Below are 17,296 nucleotides of genomic sequence, written 5' to 3'. Positions count from 1 at the left end.
GGTTTAAGTAATTTGTGGTTTAGCACATTACAAGAACCCAACCTTTGTCTCAACGAATCATATGAATTAGACTATCACATTGAGCGTAATGTGGTGGTTTGCTTGTTTAGGCAATGCATGTTATGAAAACACAGTACCTGAGTTTTGCTAATCAGAGTTTGTGTCTTAGTGTATCATGTGAGCTCAGGCATTGCCTAGTGGAGTTGGAGTGGAAATTCAGTAGAGGAGGAATGGAATCAAGAATTCCAAAAATCAGCTTGGCTAGATTGCTGGCTTGAGAACTAAGCAGGAGAACATCACTACAGGACCCACTGATGTAGTTTGCTGTTCTTAAAAAAGAAAAAAAAACATGCATCCACTCTGCTCCTAGTTTATAAAATGGTAGCCCATTGTAATATAAATAAGACACTACAGAGTCCTCAGAACAAATGGAAACGAGCATTAGTAGTCTTCTACTACACCAAGGGAATCTTCTTTCCAGCGATAATAGCAACAGGTGTCTGGAGGAGAATTGTGGGCACAGTGCTGGTCCTTGTTGAAGTGGTTGTTCCGTCATCACAATCTCTCTTGAGTCTCAAAGCTGGCAGTGAGGAGCCCACCATATCTGCGGCTACCTCCTTTAGTACACGCCAGGCTTCTTGATTTCTACATTTCGATGAAATAACAACAATAACGACAATATTTAGGTAATAAACGTGATTATATTTAGACAGGGAGCAAAGCAAGTTCCGTCACCATCTTCTCAAAAATGTTGATGGCCCCCAAATGGTAAGCGGGGATTTGGGGAGTATCCTACAAGGGCTACAAGGGTTGGGAAGTAATATGGAGGTCAGTTGGTGGTTTGTACATGTTTATGTCATCCATGGTGGCCATTTTGTGAGTGAGCAAGCATCCTCCTCTGGCAGCCACGTGGTAAGGGCTTGTCCTCAAAATTTTAAGTAGGAGAAAAATTGGAGATTCCAGAGCTGGAGAGGAATCAGCTCCAGCATCAAATGGAGGGTGAGCCAAATTAGAAGTGGTGGGTAGTGCCCCTCTTCTGGCTGTATGAACTATCAGTTGCAAATCACTTATTGTAAGTCTTCAAACAGGGACTGGATGGTCATCTGTCAGAGATGCTGTGGTGGATCTAGCATTAAGAAGGGGGCTGGACTAGACGACCTGCTATGTTCCTTTCAGTTCTGTGATTCTGCGACCCCCACTGTGACACACATGAACTGACTGTGAGATCCAGTGCAAAGAAAGCAAACTTGACCATGCTCAGCTCAGTATACAGGTAGTCCTCCACTTACGACCATTCGTTTAACGACCATTCGAAGTTACGACAGCAGTGGAAAAAGTGACTTACGACCGGTCTTTGCACTTATAACCATCGTAGTGTCCTCGTAGTCACATGATCAAAATTTGGGCAATTGGCAATCAGCATGTCCCAGGGTCACATGATCGCCATTTGCGACCTTCCCAGATGGCTTCCAACAAGCAAAGTCAATGGAGGAAGCTGGATTCGCTTAACAACTATATGATTCACTTAATCATGACAAAAACGATCATAAAATCAGGTGTGACTCACTTAATGACCACCTCACTTAGCAATGGAAGTTCCAGTCCCAATTGTGGTCATAAGTCGAGGACTACCTTGTATCTCTAAACAAGCCAACACTTTGGCAAGTTCCAGATGTTAGCAGCCACCAGAGCTGGCTTAGTGGACATAGCTGATTTTTCCCAGGGGATAACAACCTGAGAATGCCCCCACCTTTCCTCTTAAGTAGGCTGCCTTTGTGGGTACATGCAAAGTGCCTTCCTGGTTCCCCCCACCCCCCAGAAGCCTCTTATGAAATGGTACTTTTAGATCCTTTGAACAATCTTTACTCTTTCATAGATTTTTTTTTTCCCTGTGATGTTTTTCAAAGGCTTGAATGGAAGCTCCTAATTAATGACACATCTGGTATGTGTGATGTTCTCCTGAGGAGATAAGAAAAAGCCCCTTGAGAGTTTAGCTTCCAGAAGGGCTTCAGCATCTGAGTATCCCCTGGAAATGTGTGTGCGGGGGGTTGAGTTAGGGCAAAGTGTGAGCCATCACAGAGAGGCTCAGCCTGGATTCCTTTTGATGCTTTGCCTGTCTAATCAGAGATCCATTCAGTCAATTCTCAGCCTGTTTGGGAGGTGGGGGAGGGGGAAACATATTTTGATAGCCATTTTTAATGATTTAACTAAACCAAAGACTCTGAAGAAGCCAAATAAGGGCTTCCTTCCTCCCTCCTGAATGTAATTGCACTCCCCTCCTCCACACTGTACAGTTCTTGCTGATTGCCTCTCAACAGGAAATTGCACTCCAAACAGGCATCTCCTCCTCCTGATGCCTGACTTTCTTAAGCTCACATCAGATCCTCACCTAAGTTGTCCTTGTGGCTTGTTTTGCTGTCCTCACATTTATGATGCACAGGAAATGTATCACTTTGGTTTGAGCACACATGCAAGGTAGGGGTTTGCAGGAAAAAAAAGCTTTGTTTTTGAGTTTAGAACAAGACAGAGTCGCTTGGACATTATTCTCAGAAAGCTCCGGGTGTCCTGTATTATAGTGGAACATAACTCAGAATGCTTCAACTCCAGAGAGAACCATTGCAATTTTCCTGCTGTTTTTTTGTCTTAGAGCCACAAAGGTAATCTGTGCTGAACTGAACCTATCCTCCAGTCTACAGAAATATTGGTCAAAGGGATGATTTTTGTTTTTTAAAGTGACTGCGTAGCAAACCATGGAAGCTAAGCACAAGTTGTGCATCATTGTCTATGCAAACAGTCATAGAAATGAGTCCAGCAAAGAAGCAACAGCAATGGATTTACTTCAAGAGCATCTATAAACAATATCACAGCGGCAAAGACACACTTCTCTGGTTGTGGGCCTGAGGTTTCTTCCTAATGCTCAGTGGCCATGTCTTTAAAGCTTAACACACAAATCAGTATCATTTTTGTAGTGATCTGAAAATGTAACAGTGCAGCAACACTTTACCTAGTACCTACAGTGTACATTGTTGAATTTCACAATCTTCCTTTAAAAGAAAACATACCACACAAGAACATACAGGAATAACAGCTCTAACTTCCTTGTAAGTTATAATAGTAAGAGATAATAGTAAACGTATTTACTATTTATTATTTCACTATTTACTATTTACTACACTATTCTTTTAATATTACCATTACTAATACTATGTACTATTTATTTATTATTTAAGAAATAATAGTAAAGATATTTACTATTATGGATAACATCTTTGTCTTATATCCTGGAGGTCAGACATCCAGAATTCTCTCTGATAAAACATCATAGAGCTTCCAAGCCCACAAACCCTGTCTGATCCAGGCGACTCAGTAATTGGGCTCAGCAGCATCATTATCAGCCATGAAAGCTTGTATAAATGTGTAGGTTGAGAATATCCTGCAGAGAGAGAAACATCTAGTAAATATTCCATAAGACAACATCTACACAGGAGCAAGTAAGTATCACTGTGTCACCTGTCCAGGAAGACTCGTTCACTCAGGATAGTAGCTGATAGATACATGATGCATCATTGGACAACTGTTGCCAGATCTGGTTAGTCCTGTGTTATGGCCACCCCAAACAGGTTCTAATCCATCCATTTGTCTTTGGCTAAAACACTAGGACACTTTTGAAGTATATATCTCACCCTTGATCTCTTACACAAGGGCTATTTGAAGAGCTTGAAAACCAAGCTCTATGTACAAGCTTTCCATTTGGTTCAGTACCTATCCTGCTCCGTAACATTCTCCCTTCTTTGTCTTTTGAAGCGGTTCCACGAACCAGTGCCACGCAGTGCAGCTCCGTACCAGAGCCACGTTACGGGAGACGGATTGGCAGTGATTTCTCTGTGGGGGCTGTGATCCAGTTTGAGTGCAATGCTGGGTATGCCCTCAAGGGGTCCCACAGCATTGAATGTTTGACGATGCCTGGAACTCTTGCCCAGTGGAACTCTTCGGTGCCTACTTGTCTTGGTATGTATCTGCCAAGGACAGGACTAAGTGCCATTCACACCTGATCATTTTTCTGCGTGCTCACATTTTTATGTAACAGACCTTTAGAGCAGTGTTTCCCAACCTTGGCAGCTTTAAGATGTGTGGACTTCAATTCCCAGAATTCTCCAGCCAGCATGGCTGGCTGGGGAATTCTGGGAGTTGGAGTCCACTCATTTGAAAGTTGCCACGGTTGGGAAACACTGCTTTAGGGCAACGACCCAACCAATGTGAAGAGTTAAAGGACTGGCTGATCTTGAAAAAAGCTGAGCAGAGTTGGATCTGGCTGGCTGGGGGATTATGGGATTTGAAGTCCACACATCTTAAAGTTGCCAAGGTTGAGAAACACTGCTTTAGGGCAAAGGTGGAGGCAGAGAAGGATTGGGCTTCTCTCTGTTTAGTGGCCTGGGATTTCCCAACTCCACTTGGAGCAGTAGAAATCCTTTCTGAACACATCCATAATGAACATCCCATGATCACAAGTGTTCTCCGGTTCCAGTGTAACTTCTAATTTGTGTATATGCAGGGTTGTTTCGATACTGAACAGAATTAACCTTTCTGGCAATATTGGCAATATATATGTGCATATATAAAAGCAAGTTTCTAACATTTATAGCTGCAGAGGTCTGCTTGGAAATGCTTAGATGAAGCCTCCTGAGAGCTCCAAAGCCTTGGGATTGGTGGAAAAAAACCATTTCTGGTGGGTTCAGGGTCCTGCATCTTCCCTTCCCCCTCCTCAAGGCTAGCAGAAATTAAAATGTCTTGTGCTAAAGAGTGTTGCAAAATAAATTATGCAGGGTAGAACTCATTTAATTTCAGCTAATTTGCATCTTTTACCTTGGATGCAGTTTCCTTGCCAGGGAGATTGTGTCAGGGAAAATGGAAGGCATGTCTCTGTGTTGCTGAGGGAAACGGCTGAGGCTCCCTAGAAGGTGCAGATCCCATGTAGATCCTGCAGAAAAGAAAGGGGGAATGTTCTTGCAGCATGGTCTCCTTTTTACGTTCTGTTAAAAGTCATCCAGCAAGGATTCATTTGTGCACATCTCAGAGTGTGATCAATCTCTGTCTTTGCTGCAGGATTTTCAGTCAGATCCAAATCCTCACTAAAGCTACTGTATATCCAAACCCTGTAGGACAGCCATCTTAGTCTATGGTAGCCAAAAATCCAAAAGTCTGGTTGGTCTTGGTTGGTCTTCATTGGTGCTACCCAACTCTTTCTGATTTTTATCTGTCTCCAAACAAGGAAGTGTAACCAAGGCAAAAGCAGGATTAATGTGGGAGGTTGCCTTCTTAACAGGGCAAAGTGGAAAGGCAGGTGATGGTCTGCTGATTACCTGCAGAAGGAGGATGCATCCTTCTTGCAAGAGGCAGCAACTGTTAGTCTGAAGAACAGCGATTATTTGTGTGTGCAAAAGATGCAGAGATGAGTGGAAGTTATGGTTGTCTTTGGGATTTAGAAACTTTCTTCAATGCATAGCAAATTGAGCAGCAAAAATCAAAACCTGCTTCTTAGGTTGTAGGGTCGGGGAGGGGTTAGGCATTTGAGAGAATAATTGGATAATAATTCTGGGAAGTAGAAGCAGCTACATCAGCTGCCTGTTGATGAACAGAATGATTCCTGTCTCATCTACTGTTGATCCATTAGAGATTCCCTTGTCTGTTTCAGTGCCTTGTGGTGGAAACTTAACGGAGCGAAAAGGCACCATTTTGTCGCCCGGATTCCCCGAGCCCTACTTGAACAGCCTCAACTGTGTGTGGAAAATAACGGTCCCTGAAGGAGCTGGAATACAGGTAAAGCAGGACTCCGGGGAATGGCTAGGTTGACAAGCCAGCTCTAGGAAGGAAGGACTTGAACAAAGAATGCTTTCGCTTTCTTTCAGCTTGCAGCCTAACCAAGAAGTCAAGGTGTTGGTCTTCCAATCTGCTTTTTCCTGCTAGGCTAGTTGCTGGTAAAATATCTACTGTGGAGAACTTGGTGCTCTCTGAGCCTGGTTGTTCTCTTGCAGACGTTTCATTGCCAGACTAGGCAACATCTTCAGTGCGAAGAGGGAGTGGGCCTTGCTCTCTGTTTATAGACCGTGGCTTGCCCTGCTTGTGTTGGTGGGGGTGTTGTTCTCTCCTTGGGAGTTCTTTGGTTGGGCTGTTGTTTGCTGCTTGGTTGATTGCCTGAGTTGATAGTTCCTTGATTAGGGTGTATTGTGCTGTTTGGTGGTTCATCTGGTGTTAATCCTAGTGTTGATTTTTGCATAACTGGATGTTTATTGCTGGCAAGGGAGTGTCCTGGTCTTTTGGCTTTCCTGTTGTCTCTTTTGAACGGTATGTAAATGTTGTTTACCCCTATGTGTCTGTTGATGGCTGCTATTGCCAAATGGCATCACCGTAGCACATAAACCAACTAAAACTCTTCAAAACATATTAAGCAAGCCAAAAGACCCAATAGCCCAAGAAGAAAAAACAGGAGTTATTTACAACATACAATGCAAAGACTGTAACAGCCACTGTGTAGGACAGACAGGCAGAAGACTAGCAGAGCGCATCCACGAACACCAACTAGCAGTCAGAAGACACGATGAGAACTCCTTAATCTCACAACACATGGGCAGACTCAACCATAGTTTCAACTGGGAAACTGTGAGCATCCTAAACCAAGCCAGACCCAAAAATGCCAGAGAATTCCTGGCACTCAGACCAAGCAGCCATCAACAGACACATAGGGGTAAACAACATTTACATACATTCAAAAGAGACAATAGAAAGGCCAAAAGACCAGGACACTCCCTTGCCAGCAATCAACACCCAGATATGCAAAAATCAACACTAGGATCGACACCAGATGAACCACCAAACAGCACAATACACCCTAATCAAGGAACTATTAACTCAGGCAATCAACCAAGCAGCAAACAACAGCCCAACCAAAGAACTCCCAAGGAGAGAACAACACCCCCACCAGCACAAGCAGGGCAAGCAGGGTATATAAACTGAGAGCAAGGCCCACTCCCTCTTCACACTGAAGATGTTGCCTAGTCTGGCAATGGAACGTCTGCAAGAGAACAACCAGGCTCAGAGAGCACCAAGGACTCCACAGTTCAACCCTGAGCTACAAATATTCGCTTTGATTGGTAAAACATCTACTGCCCAGGATTTAATCCTGTATGAGAGCACTGATGTGGCAAGTGTCAAGGAGACTCTTTATCTGACCAAAGACATTGTAGGCAGAGAGCCATGTCTCTGGCAGCCAAAAAGTCAGAAGGGTTCTGATAGCATCTTAAAAAAATTGGTTAAAGGGCATGAGCTACAGTTCATGTCATCAGATGCAAAATCTGATAGCAGGGTTCACCTTTCAATGGTCCAGCTAGCTAGGACTTGAAGATGGAAGGTAGAATGTGATGTAGAAATTCCTTCTCCCCAACCAGACATTCTGTGCATCAGTCTGCCAATTTTGAGAGCATACTGCTGCATATAGGTAGTTGGGAGACTGTAGACTGGTTAACGGAACTATCTGCCCTGCTGCCTCTCTTCCTGAACTAACCGGGGTGACCCCAGCCATGTCATTGGATAATCCTTGTCCTGAAGGCTTTGAGGTTGCCTTCTCAAGAGCAGCTCAGGATTTCATGGCCTCCATGACAACCATGGACCTCTCCCAGCTGGATCTGGCTCCATGCTCACAGAAGGGCATATGTTTCAGCATCCTGCCTGACAATCACATGCAAATGGTTTTGCAATGAGCTGGCATACCACAGGCTGTGCGCCATCCAAGAGATTTATGTCTTGGGTGAAGGATTTGAAAATATGGTTATCAGACTTGTGGACAAAACAGATATGGGAGATAGGATAGGGTAGGGCAGGGTAGGGTAGGATAGGGAATCCTAGAGGACAGGATAAGATTCAGGAGAATCTTGACAACTGGAAACATTGGTCAGAAAGCAGAAAGATGAATTAAAACAAAAACAAATTCAAAAGTCTATGGGTAGGAAAAAAAAATAAAAATAAAGGCATAAGTATTGGGGAGGAGGGCCATACTGGGCAGCACAACATGAAAAGCTCTGGCGTCTTGGTGGATCACAAGCTGAACATGATGAAGCAGTACCAAAACCAAATACTATTCTAAGCTGCATCAGCAGAGATGACGTTCTCTTGAACCTGGTCCGCTTTGTTCTGCATCGTTCAGATCACAGCTAGAATTTTGCACCACAGTTTAGAAAAGGCACTGGCAAGATGAAGCATGTCCAGAAGAGCAACCAAGTTCGTAAGGAGTCCAGGAGAAAAGCCTCTGAGGAAAAGTTAAAGGTGTTGAATGTATGTTTAACCTGAGGAAGAAAAGATTGTGGGAAAACATAATAGCTGCTTCAAAGATGGGGCAGAATTGTTCAGAGTTGTTCCAGAAAACAGGACACGAAACAAGACATTCAGTTACAAGGAACTATTGTAGATTTTGATTGGGTATCTAAAATCTTTTCCTAATGGTAACAACTGTTAAAAATGGACGAACTGCCTCAGGAGGTGGTGGGCTTGCTCTCCCTGTATGACCATACGTTGGGAATGGCAGAGTAGTAGATTTCTGCCCTGGGGAGAAGGGTGGACTTGATGATCTTCAAAGTCACTTCTAACCCTTACTGTCTATGATTTTTTTGATGGAAGAGTGCAGCATTGTCCCCAAGCTATTTTATTTAACCATACGTAATAGTGCTAGTGGGCATCCAGGGTTGCTAAACATGAAAGTCACGCCTGCAGGAAAGCATAGAAGCTTCAGAAAGTTTTGTCCCAGATGAAAGACATGAACACTTTCATCTCAGAAACAAATGATCCGATAGCAGAAGCTTCTCTGCTCTGGTGTCCTATAGGACTTCACATCCATAATTGACTAGGCAATTAGGAGAGTAAAAATCCGTTATCTGGAGAAATGGAGAAACTTGGGGTGTATCATAATGTCACTTTAGTAGCTAAGGACTACATAGTTTGAAGACAGTGGTACTACTAGCACCATCTACAACATGAAACTCAGATGAAATGTATTTAGCTATATATAAAGGTGGGGTGGGACCGGCCCTTTGAAATCAGTGTGAAAAATTTGCTAAGGTTCTTGGATTTTACTAGGAATAATCTGGTCTGATCCAACTCTAGGACACCAAGTGCAGTTCTTTACGATATATATATATATAAAGTTTGAGAGAAAATCCTGCTTTGCTTCAGTAGCCTGGCAAAACAGAAGGAAGCAATTAGCATCAGTAACAGAACCTTTTTGCAGCTTTCAAACTCACCTCGTGTGTCTTTGTGAGTGCCAAAGTTGATTAGCAAATCTGTTTTTTTGTTTTATTTAGTTTTGCCCTGGATTTCTTGAAACTTGTTTGCCTCATTATTGGTATTTTCCTCGGCATAGCACGGAGGAGAAAAAAGGAAGTTCGTTTTAGCAGAACAGCTAAATGTATTGCAAAACACTTGACACTTGCAATATCAAGGCGATAATTCATTCCATTCATTTGTTAATTTAAGCAGAGGTGGGAAAAGAGCCACAGGGAGAACCAACCTGCTATTAATACCATTTTTGCTCTAATTCTTTGGAATGTAATGTCTAAATTAGAATGTCTTTAGAAGCTAATAGATCATATGCACTGAAGCTAAAGACAATATTAACGAAAAGGAATATATTTCAGGAAAATGTGGGTTTTTCCATCTTCATGAGAATAGATTCTATTTCCTTCTGTCTCCCTGTTCCATCCCAGTGTTTTCCAAACTTCGGAATAATGTCAAGCATGTCATTATGTCATCACAGAAATGAGACAGGTTATTTGTATCAGATGCAACTGAAGCAAATTTCATTAGCATGATGCCATCGTGACATGTCAGATATCCCCCTTCTACCTTCAAATGGCCATGAGTGACATAAAAGCTTTTCAGAAAATTCAGTAAAATCTTGCACAATTATAGTTGCGTGCTTACAATAGGTTTACCTTATTTACTGAATTAACTAAGTTTCTAGGTTTTCACATTAAACCCTGAACTAAGCAGTCTGGGTTCACACAAGACCCTAAGGCAGGGGCGGGGGTGGGGGAAGCTGCTTGAAGTTAACATTTAGCTCTGTAGAAATGTTGGAGCTGCAAGCTTTGTAACTGACCTGGTTAAACATGTGTTGTGTGAACCCAGCCTTGCAGAACAGTGTTTGATCCTGTTCATACAGGGGTGAGTAGGTCCTAACAAGTGTGACCAGCATGCATCCTCATGAACTATGATTCTTAGAAAGATGCGCTAGGATCCCCATATAACCATGCAGAGATTCTGCAAACACATGGGCTGAGTCGACACAGTATGCTTGACTAAGATGTAATTGGCTGGCTTTGACCCAGTGTGTTGCTGCACACACACTCCCTCCAGTGGGAGAAGATGGGCAGTGACAAGATGGATGGATGGATGGATGGATGGATAGATAGAGAGATAGAGAGATAGAGAGATAGAGAGATAGATAGATAACCAGTGTGTTTTACATGGTGATCATCTGAGCACATAGCATCTGAATTAAATCAGACTTCCATTGACTCCTGTTTTGTACTCCAGGTTAATCCCTGGCAAATCAGATGAGCTGGTAAGAAAGAAGGCATTCTTTGAAGTGGACTGTAGGCAGTATCTGGCCAAAGGGGATTTTATATAATCTGTTTGCTTGCTAGGACTCTTTGTACGAATTATTCATTTCCCAAGCAGCAATTCTCCCTGGTAGTAAATATACACTGAATGTTCCTGAAATCCTGCACGTCATTTTAGAATTACAATGTTAGAATTGCCCCGAAAAACATTCTGAAAAAGGGGAGCTTGGGAGTGAGTTCAGGAGGGGGAGAATAAAACCAACGTTTGATTCTGTTATATAGACATCATTACAAGTTGGATAATTGTGTAGACTCTGGAGCTATGTGGGGGTCACTGGCATTTTGTTGAGATGAACTCTAAAGACTGTTGTGTTTTGTTTATATTTTGATTTAAAGTTTTCACAAAGTTGCTTTCAGGGCAAACTAAGGAGGAAAACAACTGAAAATGTCAGAAATATTTATGGCTACCCTGCCAATATGTGCCACCTTTTTCTACTGTATTCAATGGAGAACAAATTTTGCACTGCCATGGGATGGATTTCTCCTCTGAAGTGTCAGCCTGACTAAAGGGCAGATACTGTAATTAAGTGGGAAATGCTTTATGTGGCATGCCATTTCACTAAAAAAAACCCATTGCAAGTAGAAAGTGTGTATGGTCAGGATTAAGGACTTCATCTCTTAGACTGGCCTGTCTAAAGCAGGATTTCCCAACCAGGTTTCTCTGAGGAGAACATTGTTAAGGTTTCCCTACTAACAGATTAAGCTACTTTTATACCTAATCATTTGGCCAGGTGAAGGGGTTGCATTTGATTGTCTCCTCTCACGTGCTTCATGCAAAATAGCCTGGGGGGAGGACCTGCCCGGACTTGTTCTTCACTTCTTCCTTTTTCTCTCTGCTGGAAATGTAGCTCAGCAAGGCTTGCTCCAAAAAGAGAGCTAAGTCCTTTAAATATGTTTTTGCTTTTGTTTTTGCTTTCTGTAAATAAATTATTTTTATAGAAATGCTTGGTGTGTGACTTTTTTGACCTCTCCTGGGCTAAAGGCTTTCCCAGCATCTGCAACAGGTTATGGGCCCAGTAAACAACGCAGTAAAACCCAGAGAGAAAAGAGAGGTCAGCTCCACACCTCGTGCACAATTTAAAGGCAGGTAGCAAAGACCTGTGAAGATTTTCTTTGGAGCCACCTGGAGATTTTCCAGCAACTGCCGGTCTGCAGGACTTAGAAGCTAGCTGAGGTGACTTGCAAAAGAAGGAAGAAGCCATGGCTACCTCCCAGCCCTCAGCGATGCCTCTGGAGCGCCTATCAGAGACCAACTATTTGAATTGGGCCCTGAAGATGGAGATGTATCTTCGCAGAGAGAATCTTTGGCTGCCAATTGGTGAGCAAACCCCCCAAAATCCCAATGCTGAATGGCTGAGACAGGATGAGCGGGCTAGAGCCACCATTATCCTGGGAGTTGAGGACAATCAGCTAGTCCACGTGCGAGGCATGCAGTCTGCAAAGCAACTTTGGGACGCTTTGAGAGACTTATATGTAAAGGCAACAGCAGGGAGTAAAGTTACTCTGACGAAAAAGCTGTACAGAGCCTACCTTGCAGAAGGAGAAAGCCTTCCTGAGCACCTGCATTTTATTCAGCAGCTGTATGTTGAGTTGCAGGAGAGAGGAATGGAATTTACACCTCTCACAAAATCCTATATCCTCCTGTCCTCACTGAATGAAACGTGGGACACGCTGATTTGTACCCTGGAGGCTATGCCTGAAGCAGACCTCACCCCATCGTATGTTACACAGCGCTTACTCGCTGAATGGGAGAAGAGAGAGGAAAGATCCCCCCCCATCTCTTCTGGAAAGCTGCAAGACCAGAAAATGAGGGAAAAGAAGGGAAAGGAACCTGAGGCCACAGCACTAGCAAGCCAGCGATGCTTCACTTGTGGTTCAGCTGGACATTTGCAAAGAGACTGTGCCATGAGACCCAAGGGTAGAAAGACAGAGCAGAAGAACACAAGGGCAACACAGAAGAAGGCTCTTCAGACAACCCAGATTGCACAGGTTGCTGAGAAGGGTAATTCTGATGTATGGGTGTTAGATTCTGGGGCCAGTTGTCATTTATGTAATTGTAAAAGCTCTTTTGTGTCACTGTCTAAAACTGAAAGACAAAGTGTATCTTTGGCTGATGGGTCTGTGACCAAAATTATGGGACAAGGTGACTTGTATTTATCCTGCTTAGGAGAAACTGTAAAAGGTGTGTTGTATGTGCCAAATTTACAATCAAACCTTTTATCTGTGGCACAATTGGCTGCAACAGGGTATATCATAACATTTAAGAAAAATGGTTGTGAGATACGTAAAAATGGGAAATTGTGTGCTACTGGTATGTTAAAAGACTCCTTGTACATTGTGCAAAATGCAAGGAAGCCAAGCTGCAAGGCTGCAGTTGGCAACACACCATATCATGACCAATGTGTACACCTGATGCACAGGAGACTTGGTCATGCTAATTACAAGTATATAGCACAAATGCCACAGCTGTGTGCTGACCTAAAGATAAAACCCTGTGCTAAATACTTAGATTGTGTAGTTTGCAAAGAATGCAAAACACTAAAAGCTCCTGTGAGTAAGCACAGTGACAGAGTTACAACTAGACCTTTGGAAATTGTACACTCTGATATTATTGGTCCTTTTGCTCCAAGTCTTGGACAAGCAAGGTATGCAATGACCATCATTGATGATTTCTCAAGATACACATTTATCTACATCTTAAAACATAAAGATGAGGCATTTGAGAAATTTAAAAGTTTTGTGACATGGGCAAATGGAAAATTCCCTAGGCCTGTATCTGCACTCCAATGTGATAGAGGAGGAGAATACCTTTCTCACAAATTCAGAAGGTTCCTAGTGGAAAAAGGGATAGAACAAATTCTTTCTAACCCTGACACCCCTCAGCAAAATGGTGTTGCTGAAAGAAAGGGCAGAACCTTGCAAAATGCGATGGAATGCATGTTAAAAGATTCACGATTATGTTTTAAGTACTGGGGAGAAGCTTTATCGACTGCTTGTTATGTTCAGAACAGGTTGTATAACTCTATGATTCAGGACACTCCATTCCATTTGTTTTATGGTGTGAAACCAAAGGTAAGCCATCTTAGAGTGTTTGGTAGCACTGCATGGGTTCACATTCCAAAACAGCAGAGAAGGAAAGGAGGCCCCACAACAAAGAAAGCCATCTTTGTTGGCTATGAACAAAGCCAGAGGAGCTACAGGTTCATAATGGGAGAGAAATTAATAATTAGCAAAAGCGCTTTTGCTGAACAAAACTGGGGGAGATTAAATTCTAGCTCTCCAGTTGAACTGACCACCACAAGAGAACAGCAAGGACTTGCTGATGGTGATCTTTTGCCTGATGAGGACATTAAACCAGAAAAGCAAACTGAAGATCTGTCTGATGAGATAGATGCTTCTCAGGAAAGTGATAGGAGTCAAAATTTAAGCCCTGTATTACCTCGCAGATCTCAGAGGAGTAATAAAGGCGTTCCTCCATCACGTTTTCAGGCTGAAACAGTAAAGGCTTTTCACATATTCACAGAACCTGAGTCTTTAGAACAAGTGAATGCTTTACCACCTGAGATTGCACAAAATTGGCATTCTGCCATGCAACAGGAATTAGCATCCTTGAAAGAAAATAAAACATGGAAACTGGTAAATCTACCTCCCAATGAACGCTGTCTGGGTTGTAGGTGGGTTTTCAAACTGAAAAGGGATGCTGATGGCAAAATCCAAAAATATAAAGCAAGGTTGGTTGCAAAAGGGTTCACTCAAAGGAAAGATTTAGACTTTGACAAGACTTTTGCACCAGTTACTAAAGGTGAATCAATTAGATTACTGTTAAAAGTTGCTGCACTCAAGGGAATGTCAGTTAACCACTATGACATTCAAACTGCATTTCTCTATGGTGATTTAGACCACAGATTATACATGCAGCAACCCCCTGGCTATGAAAAAGGGGAGAATCTAGTCTGTGAACTGCAGAAGTCAATCTATGGGTTAAAACAAGCTGCTAGATCCTGGAACCAAAAAGTAGATGAAAAACTGCAGAATTTTGGTTTTGAAAAAGGAAAAGCAGATCCCTGTGTATATATGAAGAAGGACAAACAAGGCTGTATGTATCTGTGCATTTATGTTGATGATTTGCTGCTGTTCACATCAACAGAAAAACAAAGGCTTGATTTTGAAGCCTGCATGAAAAGCCATTTCATATTAAAAAGCCTTGGAGTTGTGACCAATTACCTAGGTTTGGAAGTACACAGAAACAAGGATGGTAGCTTTCTGTTAAACCAACGTAGTAAAATTCAAAAGCTCCTAGAGGAGTTTAACATGCAAGACTGAAAACCAGTCTCTACTCCGATGATAATAGATTTTCAGAAAGATATAGGAGAAACTCAATTAACTGAGGCAGAGAACTATAGATCTGCAATTGGAAGTTTACTGTACATTGCAAATCATTCTCGCCCAGATATCTCAAATTCTGTGGCCATTTTAAGTAGACAGGTAGAGAAGCCTACATCTACTGGAAAAGCAGCATTGAAGAGGTTAATGAGGTATTTGCAAGGAACAAAGAATTATTGCCTGATGCTAAATGCCTCTGGAACTGAGAAATTGCAGGCTTTTGCCGATTCTGATTGGGGAGCAGATGTCAGTGACAGAAAATCCACTTCTGAGATTTTAATTCAATTTGCTGGATCTAGCTTAGGCTGGCATTCTAGAAAACAAACACTTGTTGCTCTTTCCACTGCAGAAGCAGAGTTTTATTCTCTAACACAAACCTGTAATGAGGTTACATGGTTTAAACATTTGTTAAAAGACATAGGCATGGAAGTGAACCAGCCTATAACTGTTTATGAGGATAATCAAGCTTGCATTGCTATGGCAAAATCTGAAGCCTGCAGAAGTAGAACAAAACATATCGATATTAGATATCAATATATCAAAGATATGATAAGCAAAGGAGAAATAATGTTAAAATATTGTGAATCAAAAGACATGATTGCTGATATTTTAACCAAACCTCTTCCTGTACCAAGACACAAAGAGTTGTCAGAGAAGATTGGTTTGCATCTTAATCTGTAGTGTAAAAAGGGGAGTGTTAAGGTTTCCCTACTAACAGATTAAGCTAGTTTTATACCTAATCATTTGGCCAGGTGAAGGGGTTGCATTTGATTGTCTCCTCTCACGTGCTTCATGCAAAATAGCCTGGGGGGAGGACCTGCCCGGACTTGTTCTTCACTTCTTCCTTTTTCTCTCTGCTGGAAATGTAGCTCAGCAAGGCTTGCTCCAAAAAGAGAGCTAAGTCCTTTAAATATGTTTTTGCTTTTGTTTTTGCTTTCTGTAAATAAATTATTTTTATAGAAATGCTTGGTGTGTGACTTTTTTGACCTCTCCTGGGCTAAAGGCTTTCCCAGCATCTGCAACAAACATTTCCCAGTTAGCATAACGAACAGATTTCAGTGATTTAAAGTATGCAGTGAGAGACTGGCCAGCCTCTGCTCAAAAAGAACTTCCGGAACAGCAGAAGTGCTTCTCAGAATGATTCTGATGATAGTACCTGCCAGTCTTCTGCAGCATGTGATGGCAGAGAAGTCTGGATGTGTTCAAGGGCTGGCTCTCAGTTGCCGTGAGATTAAAGGTGAAACTTTGAACCCCAAGAGCAATGTTCTTCAGCACATTTCAAAGCTCTTTAATATAAAGTAGACAGACCGAGGTTTCCACACTGATAAATTAGCGTGAAAATGCTTTTTATATAAAGTTTGTGAATCTACCGTAAAAAAAAAAAATTGCATTTGGCTTACTGATTAAAATTTGAATGGTACTGTTAGTAGTAGGGGTAACCTTTAATTCTGAATGGTACTACTGTAGTATTAATGTACTGTAGTGGTAATGTTAACAGTATTTATTTACTTGTTTTATTTAAAACTTTTATATAGCCGCCCATCTTATATCAACTCTGGGCAGCTCCCAATTAATTGTAATTGTAATCCCAATTAAAAGTAATTGTTACTTTCACCATCATCATATTTCTTTGTCCTCTGCCCTTTTCTCTGTTCCCAGATCCAGGTGATCAGTTTTGTCACAGAACAGAACTGGGATTCACTGGAAGTCTTTGATGGAGGGGACAACACAGCCACCATGTTGGGCAGCTTCTCAGGTAAGTTCTGAAGCTACCATAGAAAGGGCTGTGACTCTTTACCTATCAGATATTTATTTTTAATAAATAATGTTTAGTGTAAGCTGCCCAGAGGTCACCTATGTGAGATGGTCAGCTACCTAAATCAAATAAATGAATAAATAAATAATGAGGGCAGAGCATTTAGGGTTGAAGCAAGAGTTGGTTTCAGCCCTTCATGATTTAAAGGTGGTTTTCTCAAGAGAAAGAAACCAATATCCAGAATAGGGTAATGATAGAAACCGGTCTTTTCACTGCCACTGCTGTTCTTCACTTTAGCATCTAAAATCAGTTCCTTAATCAAGTTGAAAGGAGAGAGGGGCCCACAGTGTGGTCTGAAGTTCGAGGAGGAACAAACTGGATACCCCTGCCTCCCACTCACCCTCATTCCCCAGAATTCACAAGCTCTCATAAAAGCTTCTTGATCTCTTCCTGAACGAGTGAGGTCAATTTTCTTATCTTGCGACCTGCCATG

At 42.1% G+C, this 17,296-nt stretch overlaps 1 protein-coding gene across 2 annotated transcripts in view; it reads left to right on the top strand.

The window, feature by feature from the left end:
• CSMD2 (CUB and Sushi multiple domains 2) overlaps positions 1-17,296 on the top strand; it is a 643,348-nt gene that overhangs the window by 522,102 nt on the left and 103,950 nt on the right. For both annotated transcript variants that reach the window (XM_063311620.1, XM_063311621.1), the window contains 3 exons: positions 3,805-4,008; positions 5,693-5,817; positions 16,707-16,803. In XM_063311620.1, the coding sequence (XP_063167690.1) occupies positions 3,805-4,008; positions 5,693-5,817; positions 16,707-16,803 (426 nt within the window). The remainder of the gene's footprint in view (positions 1-3,804; positions 4,009-5,692; positions 5,818-16,706; positions 16,804-17,296) is intronic.

The sequence above is a fragment of the Candoia aspera genome, chromosome 10 (genome assembly GCF_035149785.1).
Source record: "Candoia aspera isolate rCanAsp1 chromosome 10, rCanAsp1.hap2, whole genome shotgun sequence".
Taxonomy (NCBI): Eukaryota; Metazoa; Chordata; class Lepidosauria; order Squamata; family Boidae; genus Candoia; species Candoia aspera.
Note: the sequence above shows the minus strand (reverse complement) of the source record. Positions and strands in the feature narration are given on the sequence as shown.